This window comes from Scatophagus argus, chromosome 1, assembly GCF_020382885.2.
Source record: "Scatophagus argus isolate fScaArg1 chromosome 1, fScaArg1.pri, whole genome shotgun sequence".
Classification (NCBI taxonomy): Eukaryota; Metazoa; Chordata; class Actinopteri; family Scatophagidae; genus Scatophagus; species Scatophagus argus.
In genome coordinates this window covers 5,295,292-5,320,790 of record NC_058493.1, presented here as the reverse complement: position 1 = coordinate 5,320,790, position 25,499 = coordinate 5,295,292, and the positions used below count along the sequence as shown (strand labels likewise).

The following is a 25,499-nucleotide window of genomic DNA, read 5'->3' as shown; positions in this document are numbered from 1 at the left end:
CGAGTCACACTTCTCACAGTACCTTTGTTTCCTGATGGCAACGTGATAGAGGAAGGTCATCAGCCTTCTCTGTTATGCTGTCACTCATTATCCCGTGCCCTTCTAAGCTGATGCCACGGCATTTGAAATTCAATTTCAAAACTTTTTTTTAAATTAATGAAACATTTGGCCCTGACTTGGCTTCATACTCCTCTGGGTGTTAGGGTGTGACAGGCAGATGTGAGGTAGACTTCCTATCTCTGTAACCTCCACCTTTCCAGCCCTAGGTACTGTTGTTTGAAAATGGAAAATTCCCATCACACAAACTACATCACATTTATGTGCATTTCAGCAGAATTAAGAACCTTTAAGCTGATTTAAATTTCACTTCACACATCATTTGCATCACAGCAGCACTGCATTTCTAAGTCTATCAAGGTGCTAGGGCTGCACCGCAACTCAGTGCAATTAGGAGCACTTTGAAGGAGGACATTTCCATTTGTATGGGCTGGTGTGGGAGTGGTCCCCCTGTTCCCTGCTGTGTCTACAGGGGATAACGAGTGGGACCATGCCCAAAGGTTCTAAATGACAAAAGACTCATCCAGCACCATCAGTTTCCCTTTTTCTGTATGCCCACCTCTGCTGTGTTCCCCAGACAGGCTCAGGGGGTTTCAATAGGTTGTTCAAAGACAATTAGTGAATCCAAACAAGGAATGAAAGACCCTGGGTTACTGACACATTGTGATCCTAATCATACATCATACATGAAATGGATATCTTGACATACTGTCATTCATGGCGTGGTTGCAAATGGCAAGGTTGCAGTTCACCAATCCTGTTGTTTTTCCATGAATGGTGCTGCATGCTATGTAATACAGTCATTTAAAGTCAAAGAAGAGGAAACTCAGTTGAAGTTATGCCCTGTCATTGCTTCTTGGCTTGTGCCTGCTGTACCATCCTTTTCTGATCCAAGATCCCAAATTACCATCTCTTTCCTACCCAATTCTTACTCCATTTTAAATACACATAATTCACTTGAGCAAACTATAATTACTCAGATTGTGATTCTGTTGAATATGTTAGATGCCTGAGGGGCCTTTATGCTCCCATATGGTTTTCCTCATCACCACACACTGTGTTCACGTGATTCTCTGCTGAGCTGGAGTGCAGATGTGCTTTAGAGCTCGGTAATTACCAGCTTGGGGCTTCTCACCGCTCGGTACTGGTCTTTAACAGCATGTAAGCACTTACTCATTTGCCTTATAATATCATGGTAGGAAACCTTAAAAGAGGCTACAGTTTATGCAGAGACAAGCTAAAGATAACGTGTCTCCTTACAAAAACCGTTATGTTCCCAAACAGACAGTCAGAGTGGCTTGTATTGGCTTTACAAAAGGAAAAAGTCCCAAGAGTGATTTTAAACCCAAGTTTTTCCCATATCGAAAATAATGCCACCATTGACTTGAGGTGGTGCTTCAGCCTGTAATCCGACTGTGTGAAACTGTGTGTGGGTGAAGGAAATGCATGAGTCTGCATGTAAACTTGGGAGGAAAGTAAAGCTGTGTTTAGCAGAGAGTGTTCATCCCTTTAATCTAGCCAAGTCTTACAAGTGTTCATGTACAGAGATGACTAGAGGTCTGCAGCATCAGTGCTGCCGCTGCAGTCTACAGCCTCTTTCTCTGGTGTCTGTGGAGCTCTACTCAACCATCGTTTTTATCATACATCATCAAAGGTAAAAGCCAGCAGTGTTATTTCACCAAAAAAATGGTTTTAAACAGAGCATTTGACAGAGTTAGTAATGTTGTAAACAGCACGGAGGCTGGTTACATTTTCATATCTCTTACATCAGTCTTAAACTCAAGGAGTTAATGATTGAAAATGGAGGAAAAGGGACATAGACGGTTTTCTTGCTGACTGAGCCCTGCTTGAACGGAGATGGGTGGAAAACTGTTTATGTGCCAACGTCCTTGACTGCATCACATATCATCATGCTGGAAAAGGGTTGAAAATAAATGCTACTACTGCAGAGGCATTTGACCCGGGAATGAGTGCTGATTGTAACCCTTCCCACTGAAGAGCTGAAGACCAGATGTTAATGGGAGTTAGTGGGTTCCTTTGTAGGAGAAAATGTAAGCAGCTCCAGTTGACCAGTCACAGTTCTTGCTGTCCCCATGCGATACCTCTGTAATCTCCTGACATGTCGTTACATTTTTGGGGAGGCAACATCATCTATGCCCTAGCCTATGATGTAGCTCTGGCTGCGGTGTGTGTAGTATGCGTAGCCTCCAAACTATAAATCCACTTTCACACATGGTACTTGATCCATTGATCCAATCTACTCAGAGCTGCAGTAGGTGGTGTATTACCTTGTTGATGTTATTTTATTTGTAGTTCTGTCTTTTGCTATTTGCTAAAACATATAGTACATGCTTACAAAAGAAGATTTAATCTGTACACACACACACACATACATACACAGAGCTCCATTATTGCTGCAGATGGAATAAATTTCCTGTCATTATCGTCACAGACACTTCCATCTGCTTACAGCTGGAAAAGAAAGTGGAGAACTGGCAGATGTGGTGAGACAGCAAAATAGAGTATGTATGAGAAGATTGAGAGAGAGATGATTGTAAGTTGCAGTTGTAAGTAACTCATTGTGTTATTTTTGGTGTCCAGCATTAAATACACCCCTTTGTGCGATGGCATTGGATATAAACTGCAAAAGGCAACTGGACAACAACGTAATCCTATATTAAAGTTTGTTTACTTGTTAATGAAGTCAGTGCAATGCTTTAAATGTGTTAGTTGAACGGAGAAAAAAATATGGAATGATCTCACATTTTTGTGGGATGATTACCCACACGGAAACAAAATATATGAACTTATATGTTTTTTGTCTATGCCGCATTTATTTTCCAACATATATACATACATTCGAAATTGGCCTTATACATATATATATATATATATATATATATATATATATATATATATATATATATATATATATATATATATATATATATATATATATATATATATATATATATATATATATATATATATATATTTACATATATGCTATACATATATATGTTAATATAGGTGTGCATATATGGATATATATGTACATATAGTTGAAAGACATATATGTGGAGGGCCAATTTCAAATATGTGCTCATATGTTGGAAAATGTATGTGGCATAGATAAAAAACATATGCTCATATATTTTCTTTCCATGTGGGACTGTATAGTGAAAAAGGTGTAAACAGCATGATGCAACAACAGTGCCGCTCTGCTGTTGCATCATGTACATCTATCCATCCAGTCTGATAAGGGGACTGAATAAGATACAGACATTAGGTTGTTTGATTATTTAATCTTATTCCACATTCTGTTGCAGATATGACACGTAGTTGAAAAATGAAATGAAAATGTAGCAATTGTACCTTTAATTCTGTTAAGTCATGCACAGTGTTTTCAAGGTCTTACTGAACGACATGCTTCTGTTTTGTCAACCATATGGGGATATTTTTTAAAATGTTCTTTATCACACACTGGTGGGAATATATGACAACACTACGATCTTAGGTTGTATAAAATATTCTAAAATCCAATTACTGTAGTGAACTCTTTTGTTAGGCCGTGATGTCGCAAAATTCCAGCAAAAAAGAGGAAAAACTTTTCTGAATGTAAACACCGGCCAGTTGCATGGAGACACCAGGATCAGCCGAGGTCTTTGGCTTTGCTTCCACGTTGGAAATGAGAAAAATCTCAGCCCATCGTTTGTTTTACCGAAGCGATCACGGCAGCACGTTCGCACCACGTTTTAGCTTGTTTAAACAAAACAACAGAACACAAGAGCAGCGTCACGCATGCAGCCGGCATAAACAAACTTTTCAGTTGTCCGCAAAGCCCACAATGCATTGCGGTTTTCCCACTCCGCTACGTCACACTTTGGAGCCCTATAGTCTTCTAAGCCGGGTGTGTCGGTTCGTCTTTATGAGTCGGTAGTTCGCCCGTCGCCGCAGTATGGATCGAGTTGATGATAGATGACAGAGTGTGAGGCCACTTTAAAAACTGCTGCATGCAATAAAACAATCAAAAGCTATTGTCTTAAACATTGAATTTTCTTCTGCAAACCTCAATCTGCATTGAATTAAAATAAGTACAATCATAAATACATTTTGTTTGAACATATATGCACATTACATCATTTGCAAATAAAGTGAGATATAAGCATTATGTATATGTAGTCAGACATATATGAGCTATATATGAGGGATTATGTATGACATATGCACCTGACTGTGGCATATATGTGGATATATATAAGTCATATATGACAGATATATTTCCTATATATCCGCATACATACACATATATGACCCTAAATATGGCATACATGCATGTATTTGGATATATGTTCATATATTTCATTTTCGTGTGGATACACTGATGTTGTTTAGTGGAAGGAGCTGTCAGCTAGATTAATAAAATTGGGGTGTTTGTACACACCTCATATTTTTTTAAAAGATGGAGTGTATGATTTTACATGTCAGGTCAGAAAGACAGATGAAAAGATGGGCAAACATGAGGCGACAGCAGTGTGTGCTGCTGGGAGACACCTCCTTTGACCTCCTTGAGCTCTGTTTTGAATTCCAATCTATTTTGGGAAGGTGCAATCATTTTCACTATGCACCCTCTCGCTCTCTCTCTGTTAATTCAAGCCTACCTTTACCTTACCTTTACCTTGTGCTTGAGCTGTTCCATGCAATGCTGCAGGAGCAGGTAGCTCAAGGTTCTTTTGGCAAGTATTGATGTGCTGGGGTTCAAACCATTGACACAGCAGAATGCAACTCCCAACCACTGGACCATGTACACCTTACCTGTAGTCAAAATTATGAAGTCTGACAGCTAACTTCCTGTAAAAGTTCCCAGTGCACCATGAAAGACTGATGGAAGGAGAAGATGATTTATGGACAGATGAAAGATGTGCTGGCAGATGGACCATTACAAAAATCAATGGATGGATGGTTGGAGGGAAGGATGGGGCTGGTGATGGCAGCCTGCCATGTATCCAGGCACTGTTTTGACAACAAGAGCCCCGCCATGGCTTCCCTTTTGTCCTGCCTCTGTTTATTTTGCCACCTGCTAGTCTGGGGGGAGTGGGGTCAGCTCAACAGGAGCAGAGTCCTGTCACAGACACACACATGTCAGTAGGTTGCTTAGGAAGTAGATGACACACACACACACACAAAGGTCAGAGGTCACTGGGTCAGTGGGTGTATATACATGTGTATGTTTTTAATAAATTCGGTGTGCACATGTTCTTATGTTTGTATGTGTATGTGTATGTGTGTGTGTGTGTGTGAGAGAGAGAGAGACTGTCTGATTGCTCAGTTATTTTGTGTGCATCTGGTGGGTCGTGCAGTGAATTAGGTAGAATTCCGTGGCCAGACGGAATGTTTAAGGTTCAGCAGCTCAGTCTCTGAGTTCAGAGGGCAACTAAGGCCACTCTGCTTAAACAGAAACCCAAAACACTTAGCTAGTCTGCTGCTATGACAATATGGTTTTAAGCCGGGCATAGTAATTTGCTTTGTACTTCTTCTGTGGACAAAACATGCAAACAAAGGCAAAATCAGATCAAATTTATCCCTTTTCTGCAGTAATGAAGTCAAATAGTAGCACAAATAGAACGATAAGTACTGCATAGCTGACTGTTTCAAAGTAATAAAGACAATGTATGAGTACCAAGGTGAGTACCAAGGAATATATGAAATAGTGAATAAGAAAAAGGCGTTTTGTTATTTGGATTTAGATCCCTGATAAACATTTCCAAGAGCAAAAAGCTTGAAATCCATCTAAAGCAATCCTCTCTGTTTGACTTTTTATTCAATTTCATTAAGCAGTTACAATAATGTGACCTCTGTGACTTTTCTAAATTGAATGAAATATTGAAAAATAAAATGGAAAGAAACAATTACCTAATACACTTTATTTTGAGAAATTGCAGCATAAACTGAATAGATATTACATTAGAAACAAAGCCAGGAACGCAGTGTTGTAACTGATATGAACGTGTCAACAAGTGCTGCAGTGTGGTCTTCAGGCTGTGAGTGCATTCTGTGTTGAATCTAACCTGAATGTAACTCATTCAAGTTTTCAATTTTGCTTAAAATCAATTAAAGACAAAGCTCAGCCCTCTGTAAAAATTGCAATGTCACACCATTTTCTCTTCCAGCTAAGCTAAGCAGAAGCATTTCCTTCCCTAAGCAGCTGTAAGCTCTAACAATGCACATCTGCCTGATTTTAGGATGGAATTAGGTGGTAAGTGTAGGTGGGGATGATCCGGGTGGGTTTGGAAGTGAAATGCAGTTGAAACAGAGAGAGGATTGCGTTTGTGTTTTTTGTACAGTATGTGAGGTGTATGATATTTAAGTGGGATACACAGTTCACACTTATACAAGTCATGTTCAGCGCAGATGATTCTTTGTTGAAGCGTAAGTACCACATGCAGGACGGCTGTTTAACAACCTTGCAGCTCCTTCAATACAGGAAGACTAACTCATCCCTGCATTGCTTGGTGGGGGTGATTGTTTACATTCTTCCATCAAACAACTGACTTCGTACATGTCCACACTGGGACAGGGAGCAGAGAGACCAAGACCTGTGATGATTTAATACACAAGGGAGGATCATTTGTTTTATAACTGGCAAAAAGACAAACAGATTGAACACAACCACCAAATCTGGATTTTCTTTTGTAACCTGTGTCTTTTAGTCATTGTCCATGCTTTTGGTGTGTGTGTGTCTTCCAGTCAGGTTTGATTCGTCTATCAAAAGAGGAGTATTTGATTGCACCGCTACCCCAACATCTGGCTGAGCGACACAACTACAGCGCCCCCGATGGTCACCACCCGCATGTAGTCTACAAACGCTCAGCGGAACACATTGTACACAGAAGACCAAGCGGCCCATCTGACAACACGTACCTTCACCATCATCAGCAGCAGCAGCCTCATCATCACCTCCATGACTACCAGCATGGAAAGCTGCAGAGGCAACACTTCTGTGGACGCCGCAAGCAATGTATGTAAGGGAACCTTATTTTCCTTATACTTCATCATCTGATCATTGTGTGTTTATGTTGTGGAAGAGAAGTGCTTGTTTAATTAGTTGCCAGTTAATTATGTGCACCCTTCATGAAAATTGTACCATATCACCAAGTCAAAATAGAATAGAACAGAAACTTTATTTTCATTATACTTACTGTACAATGACATTTGGTTGGCTCATCCTAGTGGGCTCACGACAATTACACAGACACCATTCATCACAATATTCAACATTCCCAATGCAACATTTGTCTTCACACATGAGCATGGACTAATGTATAAATAGATAAATACAAGAGATGTATATACATGTATATTTATCTATTTATACATTATTCCGTGCTTCATGTTTGTCACATGACTGCAACTTGTGAAATTGATTAGGCAGACCAGGATTTCTAGATTTTAATAAAAGGCCTGAAACGTGTCAGTATCATCCTCATGTTCCCATGCTATTATGAATTCATGATTTGAGCTATTGTTATATACCACCATGTTATATAAAGTTAAAACAGCAATAGTTTTGACTAATTCTTGATTTTTGTTTTTGCCACAGTATTATTAAACCTTAATTAAACATTATCTGACCATCAAAAACAGACAGTCCTATTCATTTCCATTTTGCCAATCCTAAGTCTGTAATATGAAACATTTTTGCTGTATTATCACTGCTCCACTGCAGTCTCTAGTTATTTACCCATTCATCAGGAAGATTAATGTCAGTATTAAACATTTTTGAACCCATTGCGTCCACTGTAATAGGGCCTCTTGAGCCTGAGGCTAAACCCATGGACTAGTTTACAGTTTTATCTTTCCAGCTAGCGGTGAGAGGTAGGAAGCGGCATGGGGAGTGAATTTCCTGTCCTTTCAACACCAGAGCCTCTACTCTTATCAACCGGCACGAGCCAGGAAAAAGACAGTTCATTCATTCAACTCTCACTGCCAAGTCTCTCTCTCTCTCTCCCCTGTCTTTGTCTCTATACCTCATACTCTTTCTGTCTCTCCGCCCATCCGTCCTTGTCTTTTTTGTCCTTCCCTTTTTTGCCTTCCTAGATGCTCCCAAGCCTCCCGCTGAGGACTCTTTCATCATGCCTGACGAGTTTGCAATACCTGAGGCAGAAGGGCCAGGGAGAGCAAAGAGATCGCCCATTAACTCCAACAGGGTGGGGGGCCTGAATGTGGAGACCCTGGTGGTGGCAGATAGGAAGATGCTGGAGAAACACGGCAGGGACAACGTCACCACCTACGTTCTCACCGTTATGAATATGGTGAGGGTGGGACAGGGGAGGAGAAGGAAAGGAAGAGGTGGCATCTGACATATGAAATAGTGATGGCTCAAAGATGCATGGAAAATCTGTTGCATTGTTCAGTTCCTCCCAGCTCTTTTTCATTTATCCAACAGAACAGAATCTCAACAGGCAATGCCAGCCAGCTTTGACACAAGCAAGCTAATCTGTTAGCGTTTTCGCCCCTACTTTTCCCATTCTGAAGTCTTCTATATCAGCAAGAACGTATAACATTATATTATAATATAATAAAGAAATGGAAGTTATTTATGCCAAAGGAATCCTTAAAGCAAGACTATTCAACTTTTTAAAGAAGAAATAGTTTGTTCATTATCTTACATTAAAAAGTTGAATTCATAAGCATTAAAATGCAACCTGTTCCACTGAATACACTCAGGAGTTTTGCAGCTATTGCACTATAAGCTAGCTAGTGTCAGCAAGTGTGAACAAACTTAAGATACTGATATTACTGTATAACATATGTAATTGAATCCACATTACAACTTTATAACCCCTTTGATTGGCATCCTTTACTGCATTGTTCTTTTACTCTTGCTGTACAGAGTAATGCAAACTTTTTACTTGTCTTATTTACTTTTTTACTCTTAATTATTGTCTCGAGCAGAAGTTCACAAATCTGCAAGGCTACAGAAAAGCAGCCCACAGATGCCTTTACCAGTCTTCATCTTTTGTTATAAATCCGTAAAAATCTTGACTCTAACCCTCCTTACGTTTAATTGAAAGTAATGTCCATGATCTGGGAATTGGTGCTTCTTGTTTTAAACTAACCCGGATAAGAGCAGTTTTGTATCCCACCTAACACTGAACATTACATTCTCTCGATGAGAAAAGAGAATATCAAACCGTGACTGTTTCTCTTTTGTAGGTTTCCAGTCTTTTCAAAGATGGCACCATTGGGACAGACATCAACATTGTGGTGGTGAGCTTGTTACTACTGGAACAGGAACCGGTGAGTAGATTCCGACAACATTTCAGCAAAAATTCCACTGGGTCCTGCTTGTTGATTAATCACTCTGACTCTGTATGTCTTTCTGTTTCATGTCCAGCTGGGCTTGACTATCAATCATCATGCTGACCAGTCCCTCAATAGTTTCTGTCAGTGGCAGTCAGGTCTGGTGGGGAAAGGTGGTAAGCGGCACGACCATGCTGTTCTCCTAACTGGACTGGACATCTGCTCCTGGAAGAATGAACCCTGTGACACCCTGGGTAAGACTTAAGCTATTCTTAACTAGCCAAACCTTATAATTTTGAACCAAGTGGGAATGAGCTGTTGATAGTATGTGGTACAACAACACTGTTCTGTGAGATGTGGGAGCTGCCTTAAGAGCCTTGACATCTTGGAACCCCTTGCAAAACAAAAATGTTGTCATTTTGGGCATGCAGACAGTTTTAGAGGTGATACTGTGGGTGCTGTGGGTGTAGACATTACAACAGGAGTGAAAGATGTGTGACAGGTGTGAGCAGAAAAGACTGTAAATCGCGAACAGAACTGATTTGTTACTGGAACCAAAAGTTACATTTTATTGCAGGTTTTCAGTCAGAAAAGCAGACATCACCTTGGTTAACTGTCACTTTGAGGGAAAGGAGCTCATTAAAAAGTATCCTGCCATACTTGTCTGTCAAACCTCAGTGAAAAGCAAAAAAGCTGTAAAACACCTGGGTCTCCAAAAGCAGGATGAAAAATATAACAAATGTTGAGAACGCACCTTGCTTCACTTTGTGACCAGTGTTAGACTGGTCACAAAGATGAGCTTATGTTGAGCTTATGTGAATCTTAAAAGTGTGATATGCAGCTTTTCCCAAAAAAAAGAAAGAAAAAAAAGAGAAAGAAATCAGCCAGAATCCTGCCCATATTTTCTTATTTATCTGATCATAAAACTGATCTGAGGTAGATGTTGATTTGAGAGAAACAACACTAACACAGTTATGTGTGACCCACATTTTGCTACTGCTGGTAAAGGTTAACACCTGGTTCTTTAAGTCTCAGCCTCATTCATCAGTCGCATGCTGATGTTTCTACTGTTCATGTTCTGTATATGTTCTGGGTCCATTGGGAGAAACTACTGCCAAAAAATAAAATAAAAAAAACAGTTAGCAGTACTCAATAGTTTCATCAACTTGCCAGTTATAGTAAGACCAACATCTAGTGGCACTTATCTATTTCCCAATGCTGTCAGGTCGACCATCAACAGAAGGCCTCTGAACTGATTGGCTGTCAAAGTCTAGGAGCAAATTTAAGTTCAGTTGGCCAGGAGCTGTGAAGTTTCACTTTGCATGTGTTGTGAAAACCCCCTCCATGCATGTATGTATTCTATACGCAAATATGACAGTTTTTTGTTGCTTGCCAAATCTGTTAGAGGTTTCAACATAAACAATGCTAAGTGACATCTTGGAGACAGAAACAAGATTTTATGTTACAAATTTGAGGTTTGAATTTGTTAACCTTCTTCTTTCTTTTGCACCGCATATCCCACAAGTCCCTTTCACGCCTCCAACTAGTTCAGAATGCAGCAGCTAGGCTTCTCACTGGTTTTAGCGGATGACATCCCATCACTCCTATCCTTGCATCACTGGCTGCCTGTCCATTTTAGAATTGATTTTACTGATTGATCACTTTTAAAGCATTTCTGGGTTTGGCCCCATCATACATAACAGAGTTGTTGACCCCCTATGAACCAGCTTGCAGCCTGAGATCCTCGGGTGGGTCTCTTTTGGTTGTTCTTTTGATTTTGCTGTGAGAGCTCCTGGACTTTGGAGCCACCTGCCTGAGGAAATAAGGCTCGCAAGGTCCGTGAGCTCTTTTAAATCACTTCTTAAAACCCACTTTTATAAACAGGTTTTTACATGAAATAGTTTTTTTAACTGTCTTAACTGCCCTTTCATTGTAATGTTTCACAATTTTCAATTTCTTACACACATTGTTGATTAATTTTCTATATTACTTTACTTCTGTTTTACTTCTGTTGAAGTTTGGTTCTTCAAAGGTGCTATGTAAATAAAGCTATTATTATTGTTGTTGTTATTATTATTATTACACAGTCAGTATATTGTAACAACTTACTTTGTCTCTGTAGGTTTTGCTCCCATCAGTGGAATGTGCAGCAAGTACAGGAGTTGTACCATTAATGAGGATACAGGACTGGGCTTGGCTTTCACTATCGCTCATGAGTCTGGACACAAGTATGTTTAATATAAACAGCATCATGACAAACTAAATAGTACACAAAGTTTTTGGACATCACATCACTGTTTGCAGAATCAAACTTGACAAAAACACTGTAAGTGTAGAATTAAATAAATAAGATAAAAGATAAAGATAAAAGTGTGTCAAACTTTGATTTTCGAGGTTGACTATACCACTCACTATTTGGCTCTGTACTAAGAGTGGATGTGTTGAATATATATTAAATAAAATAAAGATGGTCTGATATACTGAAAGAAATACACTCTGAAATAAGAGCATTAGGTGAGAGCACTGCTTCGCCCACTCCATGACACTTTATGAGAGAAAAAGGGAAACTGTTTCAAGCCACATGGCTCTTTACGTTTCCTTTGTGACTGAAATATGATGCAGTTATGAACAGAGTAAGGAAGAAAAGCTCCATGCATCTTCATGTGAGATTTTTTTGCAAGCTATGGCTTCATTTAATTATGTTATGTAACATAAAAAGGCCTGTAATAAATGGCATCAGTTTGAGCATCAGAAGGAAAATCATTCGTTCAATTAAAAGTCCTCACTTTTACTCAGAAGTCACACTACATGTGAGTGTCTTTGTGCCTTGCATTATTTCTTTTCATTTTTTTCTCCAGTTTTGGGATGATACATGATGGCGAGGGGAACCCTTGTCGTAAGACAGAAGGCAACATCATGTCTCCCACCCTGGCTGGAAACAATGGCGTTTTCTTTTGGTCCACCTGCAGTCGACAGTATCTCAGCCGCTTCCTTGGGTAGGCCTCAATATCGTATGCAAGTGCACAAATACTGTTAAATATGCCATTCAGTTGTTCTTCTGAAACACGGGTGGTTTGCTCTGTTCACCAGTACAGCCCAGGCATCCTGCCTTGTGGATGAGCCTAAGCAGATCGGTCAGTACAAGTATCCTGAACAGCTTCCCGGGCAGCTGTATGATGCAGACACGCAGTGCAAGTGGCAGTTTGGCTCTAAAGCCAAACTGTGCAGCCTTGATTTTGTCAAGGTGAGATATTTACTTTTAACATGTATTTGTCAATATTTGTCATCTTAACAATGGATCACATGACTGCTTGTATGTGACAGTAGTGACAAACCTGCAGAGAATTTTCACCTGACACCATAGTTCCCTTCACCTTTATGGAGCTTTATAGCTTCTTTAAGATCATTGTTTTGCTTTTGCTGCCCACAATTCACTGTTTTGTTCACTCTTACTGCTCTCATCAGAGTTGTTTTTGGCTGCAACAGCTTTGAGGAAATTGCGCAAACAAAATGTACCATTGAGGAACTAAAGCGCCACATAGTGGTTTTTGGACCTACATTCATCTGGTGGACACCATTACTTCATATTTGCTGGAAAATTGTTTGTAAGCAATAAATCAATCGTTCATGTCAACTTAGAAGGTGCTAATTTGTCTGTGCTATGTTTGCAAATAGCTTAAATGTTTAGTTGCATTTTTAGCCAAGATGACCTCTTGATAGTATAGAGTCTGCCATTTCCAAGATGGATGTACAGTTAAGGTTTACCAACCAGTGCTATATACTGCAGAATGAAGGGGAAGAAAAGGAGGAAGGATCATTAGGCCAACCCTGTGTTATGCAGTTGCAAAGAATCAAAACTATAGCAATTGAATAGTCCTGACCCCTATCCTAAATCAATTACTATAATTCACATCTCCCTTTGCCTAAACCAAGGCTCACTAGATGATCCTCCAATAAAGAGATGGAACACACAGATCATGTAAGGGCTCCACTTGTCTGCTTTTTCCTCTCTAGGCCTTTAATCGCTGGGAAATCAACTTAGCCAAACTGTATCTATGACAGTTTAGCACACATGATATTTCTTCAGCTATTCACAACTTCTCTAGATTGCTGCTATTTTTCCCAGAAGAACAGAAGATAATACTACATCTGCATTTCTTAGGCCTGTGTGCAGGTTGTGGGTGGCAGATTAACCTAAGCTCTGATGAACAATGGATATTAAGGCTGCTTTTCTCATTTCCCCCCCTTTTTGCTGTCCCTGATGGGCTCATGGTGAATGATTTTTAGCATGCCAGTGTGGCTGTCAACCACCTGCTCGGTGTCAGAGAAGTGGATCAGCATGAGTACAAAGACTCAAACACACACACACAGAGGAGATCTCTCCCGCTCTTACCCTCCACCCTTTCTGGTTTCTCTCATTGCCAGTTGCAGTTGGGCGGGTTGCCAGTCTCTGCGGCCTGTCTTTCGACCTCAGCTCTCCCTCTGTGCTCACTTGCTCGCTCTGTCTTTGCATTGTTGGGTCAGATGACACATGCAATTATTGCCCGTTTCATTAAAAAAGTACAGTGATTAGATTTGACACCAGGGATTTGTGGAGAAGCTTATCCCCAGTTATTGGGGCGGTGGGGGTTGATCGACTGGTGTGATGGTGGTCCTGGCAAGAAGCATGAGCTGTCAGGTCAAAGAAGAGGAAAGGGAAAAGAAATATGATGCAAAAAGGCATCATGGTTTACAGTAATAATAAAACTGATGAAGGAAAAAAAAAAACACCATATCTGATGGACATTTCATCCTGTGTCTGACTCTTTTGACAGGATATCTGCAAGTCGCTGTGGTGTCATCGCACAGGACACCGGTGTGAGACCAAGTTCATGCCTGCTGCAGAAGGCACCAGTTGTGGTCCTGACATGGTGAGGAAATGTCTGGTCTATCAATAAGTGGACAAATGTCCTCAACAGTTATTTGGATGCATAATATAAATTTGTTTCTGCGTATTTATATTGCAAAATCAGCATAGACAACACATTAAAGATGATAAATTGAATTAAGTAAAATTTGTGAAAATTTAACAAAGCCATTATTCTCATTGGTAAGGCAAAGAACAGTCAGGTGATTTGACAGATTTAAACCTATAATGCGTAGCATTTTGGCAGTAAAATAAAAAAAAAAAAAAAAAATAAAGTGATTCTTAATTCTTAGAAAGTGAGGGAGGCAGTCAACTCACATACCTGAAACTTAAAAACATTATCTCATCCGCAAAAAATTCTGCTTGGATCATGTCATATATTATTTACAGTATTACATGATTGGAAAAGGTGGTTGTTAAACAATCAACTTCCACGATCCCACTCTACGTATCTGTTTTGTTTTTAGTGTCAGAAATTACATGTGTTACATTAAGTGTTTAAAGAAATAGTTTGACATGTTTGGAAATATGCTTTGTGGCTTTTTTGACAAAAGCTAGATGAGAAGATTGATACCACTCACATGTCTGCACGGAAACTGGCAGCAAAGCTTAGCTTAGTTTTTAGTTTTTAGCTAACTTTTTGGCTGGTTACTTGGCAACTGCATGGTGACAAAAAAGATTTGCATAATTCTCCACTACGAGCAGAGAAATATGGGCTACACTGTGGGTTCTGTTAGCTTAACTATTGCCCTTCAAAAGGTGTACTTTACCTTTTGACTGAACATGTTTGGTTGGCTGTTTCTCCCTGTTTCCAGGCTTTGTGCTAAACTAAGCTACCTGACTGCTGGATGTAGCGTCATATTTATGCATGAGATAGGCATCAACCTTCTCATATAAATCCTGGCGAGAAAGACAATAATCAGATTTCCTCATATATCAAACTGCTCCTTTAAAACAAATTTGCAGTTAGTCGAACTTATTTAAGAGAGAATGGGGAAAGTCCTTAAACCTGCAGTATGGAACTGTTTTCTCCCTCTTCTAGCAGTTAGAGTAATAGCACAAACTCTCTTCATGTGTTTATGGCGCCATAGGCTCTGCCATAGTAATACTTGCTGTACTCTACTCCCTCACCGAGGTTGGTTCGACAGCAAATGTATCACTACCAGTGCGCTACTGTGACAAACTCGCCACAGACTCTAGATTTATAAACCTGAATATACTGCGAAATACTGAGAGATTTAATCAGCATTGTGTGAACTTGTTTGTCAAGGACGTTCATTTAAAAGACCCACACTGGAGGTTTAAACTTATTACCATACATGCATCACAGTTAACACACTGCTTTTCATGGCCGTGAGTGCGAATACTTTTCCTGTGTAATAAGAGATTATTATTAACATTTTGGGTAGTTCAGATAAACTATTGGGATGTTTACAGCCTTTCTGAACTTCTGACTGCTAATTTCTCACCACGTCAGACTTAGAGTGATGTCATGGTGTTTCCACATCATAGTAGTTACTTCAGTGAGTTAAATGTTATAACCACTGAAAGTAATACTTAAAGTAATCTTATTTTTCCTGAACCACAGTAAATCCTTGCAACTTAGAGAGGGAGAGTAGAGAGCTAAAGCTAGATTCTTTTATTCCAACATCCCAGCTGGACAAAGAACGGCCGAACTTCTCCATATATCGAAATATGATATTAGCAAGGGAGCTAGGTGGTGATGTGTGTGACTGCAGTGTTTGGCTTGGACTGGCTTGGGTGTGGTGTATGTGTATATTTATGTGTGTGTGTGTGTGCGTGTGTGTTTTGGCTGTAGCTTAAGAGTGTGGGTGTCCAGGTGTGGTACTGGGCATTTGTCCAAGCTATGAAACTCAGGCAAGAAGCTCAGGCCAACTCTCAAGTACTGATAAGAAAGCTGTTGCTCTGTACTTTTTTCTCTTCTTTTATTTCCTTCTCTTTCTTCTTTCTCCAGTGGTGCCGGAGGGGCCAGTGCGTTAAATATGGGGAGCATGGTCCTAGGGCAGTCCATGGCCAGTGGTCAGCCTGGTCCCAGTGGTCTGACTGCTCCAGAACCTGTGGAGGAGGGGTCATGTTCAGGGAACGCTCCTGCACGAGCCCGAGGTATATGCGCACACACACACACACAAACTCACATAATATTCTATTAATCTAATTCATCACCAACTTTTTAACATAACCACTTAACTTAACCATTAACTGGCCAAACAAATGACAAAGTGATTCATGTTGTCATGCTTCTGTTTCTGTGATGAAAATCTGAGTTGCAGTTTAGGCCAGAAAGCAATTCTTAAAAGCTACATGTCTCAAAATCCTTCTTTTCGGAACACCTGAAAGTGCTGTCTGCCAGGTAGCTGTCAGCACAGACATGCACATGCATACTCTACATGCACACACACACACATACGCCTGATAACGGCTCTCATCAGTCAGGCTGACAGTCCAGACAGACAGACTATCCCTCCCCATGCTCCAGACAAGGAAAACCTCCTAATAGCATACTCTTTCTCTGAAAGCTGCCAAGACAGTCAGTAAATGTCCCCTATTGCTGCTCACTCACACAAACATAATTCTACATAATTCTGCAGACCCATATCCCACAGTGCATATCTCCTTGTTAGCAAAGGGCTCTGTGCATGTCATTACATGAGTGTGAGACATCTGCAGTTTTAATGGTGTGTTTGATAACAGATGTTCTTCCCAAGAACATTTGGAAGATTCATTAGCTGTTTTTAGGACTTTATTTTACTTTCATACAATAGAATATAAGATTTATTGTTGTTCTGCAACTATGATGTGATCAACTAATTGACTGTATCCACCTCTAGTTAGTTAGCTAGTACTACCAACACTCATCCTTAAATTTACATTTGATAGAACAAACCGAAATATTATATATATATTGGGATATTCTAAGAAAGGACTTATTTCCTGATGATTGGACCATTTCAGCCCTTCTGCCTTTACTGCATCATAAGTGTGATCCATAGTCTATCTAATAGAATTCTAAATCAGCCAATCAGCAAGAAACAAAGTTGGACGCAAATTCCTAAACTGCACCTCTAACCTTTTTCCTAGTTGTGTTTCTGCAAGCTATCAAGATTATTTTAAGCACTATTTATTATTGATTTCTAAATGTAGTTACATGTCCCTTCAACCAATGTTTAGCATGTTTAGCAACAACTGACAGGTAAAATGAATCACATTAATCATCTGTTTCCAATTCAATGCTCTGCGGGGAAATGCAGTGCTTTGCAGGGAAATCTTGGGTTCTAGCAATCATGTGGATGTTCTTTGGCACACATCACCCAACCGAATATTGCATTGGCCCCTGTGTCAAGGGCCACAATGGCCTGCAGACTCCCCAGATCCCAACCTGATCAAAAATCTGCGGGATGCACTCGAATAAGCGGAATTCACGCTCCCACCAGGTGGGGTTCCAACCTGAAGGACCCATCCTCAATGCATAGGTCCCAAACGATCCAACATTCCACTGCCTGTGACCACAAAATACCCCCAGAGGTCCTTTGTCCCTTCCCCTGACAGGTCAGAGCTGTTTTGGCAGCACATGGGGGGAGGGGCTACAAAATATCAAGCAAATGGTTTAGTGTTGAGACTGATCGGTGTATTGTTGCTGTTTGAAGACAAAAGTTTTACTCAATTCCTGTATCCCTGTGTATCTACCCATGACTCTACAACAGTATCTCTGCATATGTAGACACATCCACACAAACGACATAATCAGACACTTGTTTCTAGTGGGATCATCACTTATAGTTATATCTAAGGCCACTACACCACCGTGATTAGTGGACAGCTCTTTAAAGTCACAAAAAATCTGCTGTTTGATTTATCATGTTATTGATTTACACCACTGAGGAATTATTCATGGCAGGTAAGATCATAGTGACATGTAAGATCCGGACACATCAATGACAAGGATATTATAAACACAGTTGTTTGTGTGATTACTGCTCCTCCTGTATACCGTCCTTTATACAAATCGAGTCTGTGTATGTGACTTAGATATTAAGCCTTTCAGCACTTTCATTTTAGTCGCCAGTTCAGCTGCTCTCAGTATTTGAATACTGACTGTCACTTCAATGATGACTTCAGCTGTTTCACTATTTCCACTATCTCAAATGTTTTAACATAAATTTTGTTGCTGCCAGCATACACAAATGTTCTTGAGAAAATGAAGACATTTTCCCATCATGTCCCCTCCTTTAAGGAGTCTGATGAGGTATTGCGATGCTTCGTAGTACTACTGTATTCCATCTTCTTTGCTCCTCTGGCTTCATCACTGTTTACTTAATAGCCAGGCAGACACTGATGTGGCTGTTCTGTCTGTCACAGCCAACCTTTTGCCTAATCCCAGTGAGGGATCAAAGACCAAAAAATTTTCAGAGGCAGTCTGACCCTCATATGATACACATTATACACCATGACTGGCAGACCATAAAGGCCCACAGAGCCCTTTAAACCAGGTTATCTGTCAAGTTCGTTTATCATTCCTGTGGCACTAAAGAGTGCCTTTTAGCAGCAGCTGCTGAAAAATGGGTTGATGCTGCTAAACTGTGAGTTATGAGGTCAGTGGGACAGAGAGGAGATGGAAAAATGGTAAGGACTAAACATTAAATCCAGTAATTCCTAGTCCTGATGCCATTATCAAAATATGATGCAACAGGCCAGTTGGTTGTCAGATCCCTTAGAACTCTGTTGTGAAGACATTAAAATTAGGCTGGTCTAAAACAGCGTCTCCGCCTCCCACACCATCTTCAACTTCATTACTACAACACACACACTTATTAAAAGAACTGAGGCACCCAAACGTACTCAGACTTCATCCCAACTGCAGCATGTACCCCTGAGTCACGTTTTAGTCCCTGACTCATGACATTCAGAATGTGTCTGTCCCCAGTAATCTCTGCGATTATTTTGGCAGGACCCCTTTGCTCTTAATCTGAGCAGAACAGGAAGGATTAGCCTGAATCTGACTGCTTGTCTCTAATGTCATCTTCACCCCCACACTGATCTGTTTGGACAGTCTGGGCCATCCTCTTCAATGATCACTGACACATGGCACTTTTAAACATCTAGATTCTTGCCAAAATTACATTATGTGTTCTTAAATGACATGTATGAGAATTAGTATCTTTATTTTGAGATAAAATGCCTTGTTTGAAAGTTTCAGATATGACAGCTCCTTGCACATTTTCACCTCTCCCCTACAACAAAATCTTCACTCAGCAGGAGCAGTCATAAAATCCTTCATTTGATTCTGTACAGACCGTCCATTTTATGAGGCCAGTGTGTATCTTTTGGTCTGTCTTGTAAAAGAGTTCTATGGGATTAATCAATTAAAGCCTTCCCTACTAGGAGTTGCTCCAAGATAGAAAAGGAATCATCTCCCCTTCACCTCCCTCCATCCCCTCAGCTCCCTCCGTTCCCCGCAGACCACCTGCCAGATCAAACACAGTCAACCTAATCCTCACCAACAAGCTTTGGAGATTAGGTTCACGATCTTGACCTGGTTTTGTGGGGGCACATTTTGTCACACACTCAATTTAAAGAACATGGGGGTGTATAGTGAGGGGGCAGTTGTTCTTAGATAGGACCTTGTTTGGCGTAGTCTCCCAGTAGATTTGTTAAGGTGTTTTATAGGGGTTAGCAGAGCGGCAGAATGTTGATCTACACGTCATGAGAGGGGCAGGAGTGGAGCAGGTGACTCGAGAAAAAGACAAGACTAGACATAATGACCTTTGACACACAGGAGTTCAGTCTCAGCTTCTGTTGCCGGGTAGATTTACTGAGCTCTTGGGACATTTAAGCATCCCTAAGGGTCCTGAGGACTGTGTTGGAGTTTAAAACTTGAAAACTTTTCATATCTGGTTTCTGTCTTGTTGTTGCACGTAGATTCACAGTTGCGATCACATGGGTTGATCTCGGCAGAGGAAAGGAGAAGATAAAGAAGAGAAAAGAAAGCAGGAGCGTGTTGAGACTCAGGGTCCGACTCTCCTCAATCCAAAAATTTCATTCAAATTTATTCTCAAGTAAAGTGTCTGTTGTTAATGCCTCACCTCTTATCCAAAGGTTTTGAGTATATGCTGCAGTCCCCTACTGGGTTGCCATATATGTGCTGCTGCTAGCTCTTAATATGATCAGATCTATGAAACCTAGGACTTCCCTCTTTCCCACCTTGAATGGAACTCCATCATTCTTTGCAGCTAAGTAACTGCTTGTTTGAGTCCAGCTCTGAATGAATGAAGTTAAAGAAAAATGCAGTGAAGCCACATACATTTTTAGTTTCTGCTTTTTGTTGCATGCAAACATTTTCAGTATTGTTGCACTGGCAAAAGAAATATACCTCCAGACATACTGTCCTCCTGGTGTTTCTAGGCACTTTGTCAGTTCCTTTTCAAAGCATTTCATTAGACTGTATAACACTAAGTGAATTGTTTTTATTAGACATGTTGGATCAGCATGGTCTCCCAGTCTGTACATTTGCAGGCCACTTTGGTAAATAGCTAAAGTTAATTTTCACTGCTGGTGGTTGTGTTGGAATGCCTGTAATGAGTTTAGAAAGTCTGGGAAGACAATGTTTGCCTTCTAACAAGAGGTGATTGGATTGCTTTGAATGTGTTAATGTCATATTAAAACACCTTTACCTGCTTATGTTGTACCAGCTATTCCCATGTGGTTAAAGAAGTGATGATTTGGCATGATGTGGAAACATCTGTCATTGAGTGCAGTCTTAACTTTGATAGTCCTATTTTAAACACTTCAATCCTGCTGCTCCAAAACTTTAAAGTCTGAATTCCACTTTGATCGCTACACTGACAGATACAAGGGTGTCATTTTGATGACTTATGGCACAAGGACAATTTTTCACAGTCCCACGTGCCCTGTGTGCCTTGTTCCCTGATCAACTGGTATTGTTTCGTAGCATTACATTACATAACTTTGTTAATTTGCTTATTGACACATTAGTGAAGGTGTTTGCATAAAACAGGCTTCATGTTTCACATCTTCAAATATGTTTTCCTTTGTCGCTCTTCTTCTTTCCTGTCTTGTCTTCTGCTCAGGCCACAGAACAATGGTAAATTTTGCCCAGGCTCCAGCCGTCTCAACCAGCTGTGTAACACTCGGCCATGTCCCCTTAACTCTGTGGACTTCCGGGCCCAGCAGTGCGCCGAGTACAACAGCAAGCCCTTCAGGGGCTGGTACTACAAGTGGAAGCCCTACACCAAAGTGGATGGTAGGATGGGGGCTGTTGTGTGGTTCATGTACTTGTAATGTAAAATTTGCTCCCAGAATGTATTTCTTCTTCTATCCTTACTAGAGATTTGAAAATAAATACAGATTTTTTGTAAGCTAAGTACCTAACTAACTATTTATCTTAGAATGCACAGTACTCTTCAAGGATTATAAAGTTACTCTTGGCACATAATGCACAAGTTTTTAACAAAACACAACAATGCTAAATACAGAGGGAAGTTTATTCAGGACAAGCATTTTCTTGTCCTTATTCTGTAGATGTTTTACATTCACCACCCCATTGTACCTGCTCGTCCAAATCTCTTTTATATAGTGTTTGTATAATGCCAACCTCTATTTACTGCTACAGTGATTAGGGCCAAAAAGCTGGAGGAAACTATCACTGTGTGTAATGTGCATAGGAGACATGTAGCCACCTGCAGCCTTTGACACAGTGGGGATAGATTTAAAAAGGAGGCCTACGGGCCAGCTTTGTTACACAGAGTGAGGGAGAGAGAGTGCACTGAAGGAGAGCAGAGTGTTTGGCTGTCGTCCCAGGCCTGTTTAAGCTGTTGATGAATGGGAGGTGATGTAGGGAGGAACAGATTCTGAATTGCCTTCTGAGACCCTGGGCCAAGTCACCTTCACCGTCATTTATTATTATTTTTTTTTTTCAAAGACGGCTGTAGAGACTTGTCTGTGATAACTGATCTGAACTACAAAATAAACTTGTAGCCCCAAAAGAATACCCATGGGTACATTCATAGTCCATTCCTGTCTTTTCCAATTTCATCTCAGCATGAACCATACATACTTAATGTGTAACAGGATGCAGTGCAGTAGCTGCCTCAAATTTACCAGGTCATAGAACTTTGGTCAATTGGTAAAATGTAGTTGCTTCCCCCAAACAATTTGCACATTCTACTGATACTGCCTTCTTTATTGGTACCAGTGTCATCGTATATGGTTACATGTTCTGTGCGCAGATGAAGACATCTGTAAGCTGTACTGCATTGCAGAAGACTTTGACTTCTTCTTCGCCATGTCCAGCAAGGTCAAAGATGGGACCTCCTGCTCCGACCACAAAGACAATGTCTGCATTGACGGAGTGTGTGAGGTACATTTGCTGTTTGGATTTTTGCACAGTAAAACTTTACTTGTATTCTAGTGACACTGGTTAAAAAATGACAACATGAGATCATTTTGACATGTAGGAGAGGTACAGATAAGCTAGATTCAAGTACAAGTGCAGTTTTGGGGTGGATAAGCAGGATTTGCAGTTGCACCGCCTTCTTTAAAAAGAAGAAAAATGTTCAATGAAATCATATAGAGCCAATTCCTTGACTTACCTATTTTATTGCAGTGCAAACTATGATTAATTTGGACGTCTTGGATGTATTCTTTTTTTTTTTTTTTGTTTCACTTCCAAATTAGAGATTTAAATATTTGGGTTAAATTCAGGGTTTGAAAACCTGTCTCAACACTGAATGTCTGAAGTCATATTGATGCCATACATAAAGTTGTTCAATGAGTAATTGTTATGGATATGTCATCTAATTGCTTGTAGGATGCATGAAGGCATAAGAATAAGGTGCAGAGTCTTTTTTGCAGCAATTAAAAATGGAACTTTAGCACATTTAATATTGGAACACAAGTGAGAAGGATGATCACCCTTACTTTGATTACCCTTGCGTTATTTTGTCTGAACATGTCAGGTAGTTATGGGAAACGTGATGTCGACAAAGATGGAATTTAATTTCACCCCCTTTATTGTTGTAGTACATTAGAGCGTTGACATGAGTACTTTCGAAAAAGCACTACTAATAAAGTTTATATCGACTGAGATCTGCTTAATTCTAGCTCTGTCCATACTGATGTGTGTATTGATATGTGTGCAGGCAGTAGGCTGTGACCAGATTCTGGGCTCCAAGGCCTCTCTGGATGCCTGTGGGGTCTGTAAAGGAGACAATTCCACTTGCAAGTTCTTCAAGGGCCAATACACCCTTCAACACAGGGCTAATGGTAAACTGTCTTTGTCGTTGTTTGTAGTGTGTCTGTATGTTACCTAGCTTAAATGTAATCACTTATGGGGAGACTCAAGTAGACAAATTAAGGACACAAAGAAAAACCAGACAAAGACATATGCATCTCATCTCAATTTATAATAGACTGATTCAGTTAAGCATAAGCAGTAGCACACCTAGACCAGAGACAAAACTGAATGCATAATAAGGTAAAGCAGGGATGATGGTTTGTTTATGCATGGGTAGCGGGATTGTGTGGTGAAACACTAGGTAAGAATTGGATAACAGTAATGAGCAGTCCTTTTTCTTTTTGTCCCCCAGAGTATTACTCCATGGTAATAGTCCCAACTGGGGCTCGAAGCATTCACGTTCAAGAAATGGAGGTCTCCACGAGCTATCTGGCTGTCCGCTCCCTGAAAAGGAGGTACTACCTGACCGGGGACTGGACTGTGGACTGGCCGGGGAAGTTCCACTTTGGCGGGACCGTATTCGACTACCAGCGTTCTTTCAACAAGCCAGAGAGCCTGTATGCTGCTGGACCTACTAATGAGACGTTGGTGTTTGAAGTAAGCCGCCTCGGCCGTGTCATGTCCATTTGTGGCAATTGACAGTGACAGGATCTCTGGCAGAGCTGCTGTGCCTCTTTTTCTTATGTCTGGATATGAATAGGCTGAGATGAAAAAAGAAATTTGGGTGGTAGGGAGAACAGGGGTGGTTGTAGCTGTCTGCAATGCTTCTGTGAAGGATTAATTGTGTTTGGTGATTCGTTGTGTCAGGGATGATCTGTGGATGGGTTGGTTGTGTGCAAGGCTTTAATCAGGACAATCTGGAGCTTTTGGGGATTCAAACAAGCTGTCCCCTTTAGAACTGTTGTCTTTTTGAGCGACAGAAAGAAAGAAAGCAAATAAAAGGGTAAAAGGTAGGAAAAAACAGAAAAAAAGGTTCACAACATGTCAAGGATTAATTAAAATCAAAACCAGCAGTTTAAATGGTTGGTTAACCCAGAAGACTGGGGGGACTAGGAATAGGGACTAGTTAGGAATAGGGACTAGTAGTTTCTATAGCTTTATTGACAGAAACTTTGGCTGCTGGAGTGTTTGTGCTAATAGCCAACTGTACAGACCTCAGCTGTAGCTTGCTAGCATGGACATGTCAGACAAAAGAAGCTATTTGAAGACGTTGCTTTCAACTCCAGGAAATGGTGATGAGCCTCGTTAAAAGAACTGGGAGACTAACCAATACTGAAAATAATTGTTAGCTGCAGTCCTACTCACAACTGTGCATTATGTGCAATTGTGACACTTTCAGTCTGCTGTCCATCTGAACACAGTTTAATCTGTTATTCTTCATTGAATTGACATGACAGTAAAGGCAAATATTTCAAAATGTGGACAAATATAAACAAAAATTTGCATGGCCAGATACAACTAAGGGCAAGAGTTAGTGAGAAAACATGTTGTGTGTAATCTTGTTGAACTGATTCTTTAAGCATCTAACTATAAAAAGAAGGAATGTCTGTCCATTTGTCTGTTGGTCCTCTGAATATCACTGGAACCGTTCCTTCAGTCTACTTGACAGGTTTATTGCTGGGGTCCCAAGGATGTGCAGTGTCGTTTTTGGTACTGTAACAAATCAAACAGACCTGTACAGCAACGGGGGTGAAGCTACACAGCTCAAATCAAACTCAAATCATATAGAGATATATGCATGGGGAAATGAGACGAGAGTCAAACAGTCAGAGAAATATGTGAGTCAGAGAAAACTGAGTTCAGAAGGAGTGCTCAAAAAAGAAAAAACTGTACAAAGCTTAGAACAGGTGATGGTCAGCACAGTTTACTCAGGTGAGCACAGGTATAGTAGGTTTAGCAATAAATTACACATTACATTACACTTCATTTAGCAGACGCCTTTATCCAAAGCAACTTACAGAA

General features: G+C 40.4%; 1 protein-coding gene across 2 annotated transcripts in view; it reads left to right on the top strand.

Moving 5' to 3' along the window:
- Positions 1-25,499, top strand: part of adamts18 (ADAM metallopeptidase with thrombospondin type 1 motif, 18) — a 59,897-nt gene that overhangs the window by 12,041 nt on the left and 22,357 nt on the right. For both annotated transcript variants that reach the window (XM_046399591.1, XM_046399497.1), the window contains exons 4-16: positions 6,805-7,075; positions 8,155-8,369; positions 9,274-9,357; positions 9,455-9,614; positions 11,483-11,588; positions 12,219-12,356; positions 12,451-12,604; positions 14,175-14,270; positions 16,242-16,390; positions 21,373-21,545; positions 22,531-22,661; positions 23,443-23,566; positions 23,890-24,134. In XM_046399591.1, the coding sequence (XP_046255547.1) occupies positions 6,805-7,075; positions 8,155-8,369; positions 9,274-9,357; positions 9,455-9,614; positions 11,483-11,588; positions 12,219-12,356; positions 12,451-12,604; positions 14,175-14,270; positions 16,242-16,390; positions 21,373-21,545; positions 22,531-22,661; positions 23,443-23,566; positions 23,890-24,134 (2,046 nt within the window). The remainder of the gene's footprint in view (positions 1-6,804; positions 7,076-8,154; positions 8,370-9,273; positions 9,358-9,454; positions 9,615-11,482; positions 11,589-12,218; positions 12,357-12,450; positions 12,605-14,174; positions 14,271-16,241; positions 16,391-21,372; positions 21,546-22,530; positions 22,662-23,442; positions 23,567-23,889; positions 24,135-25,499) is intronic.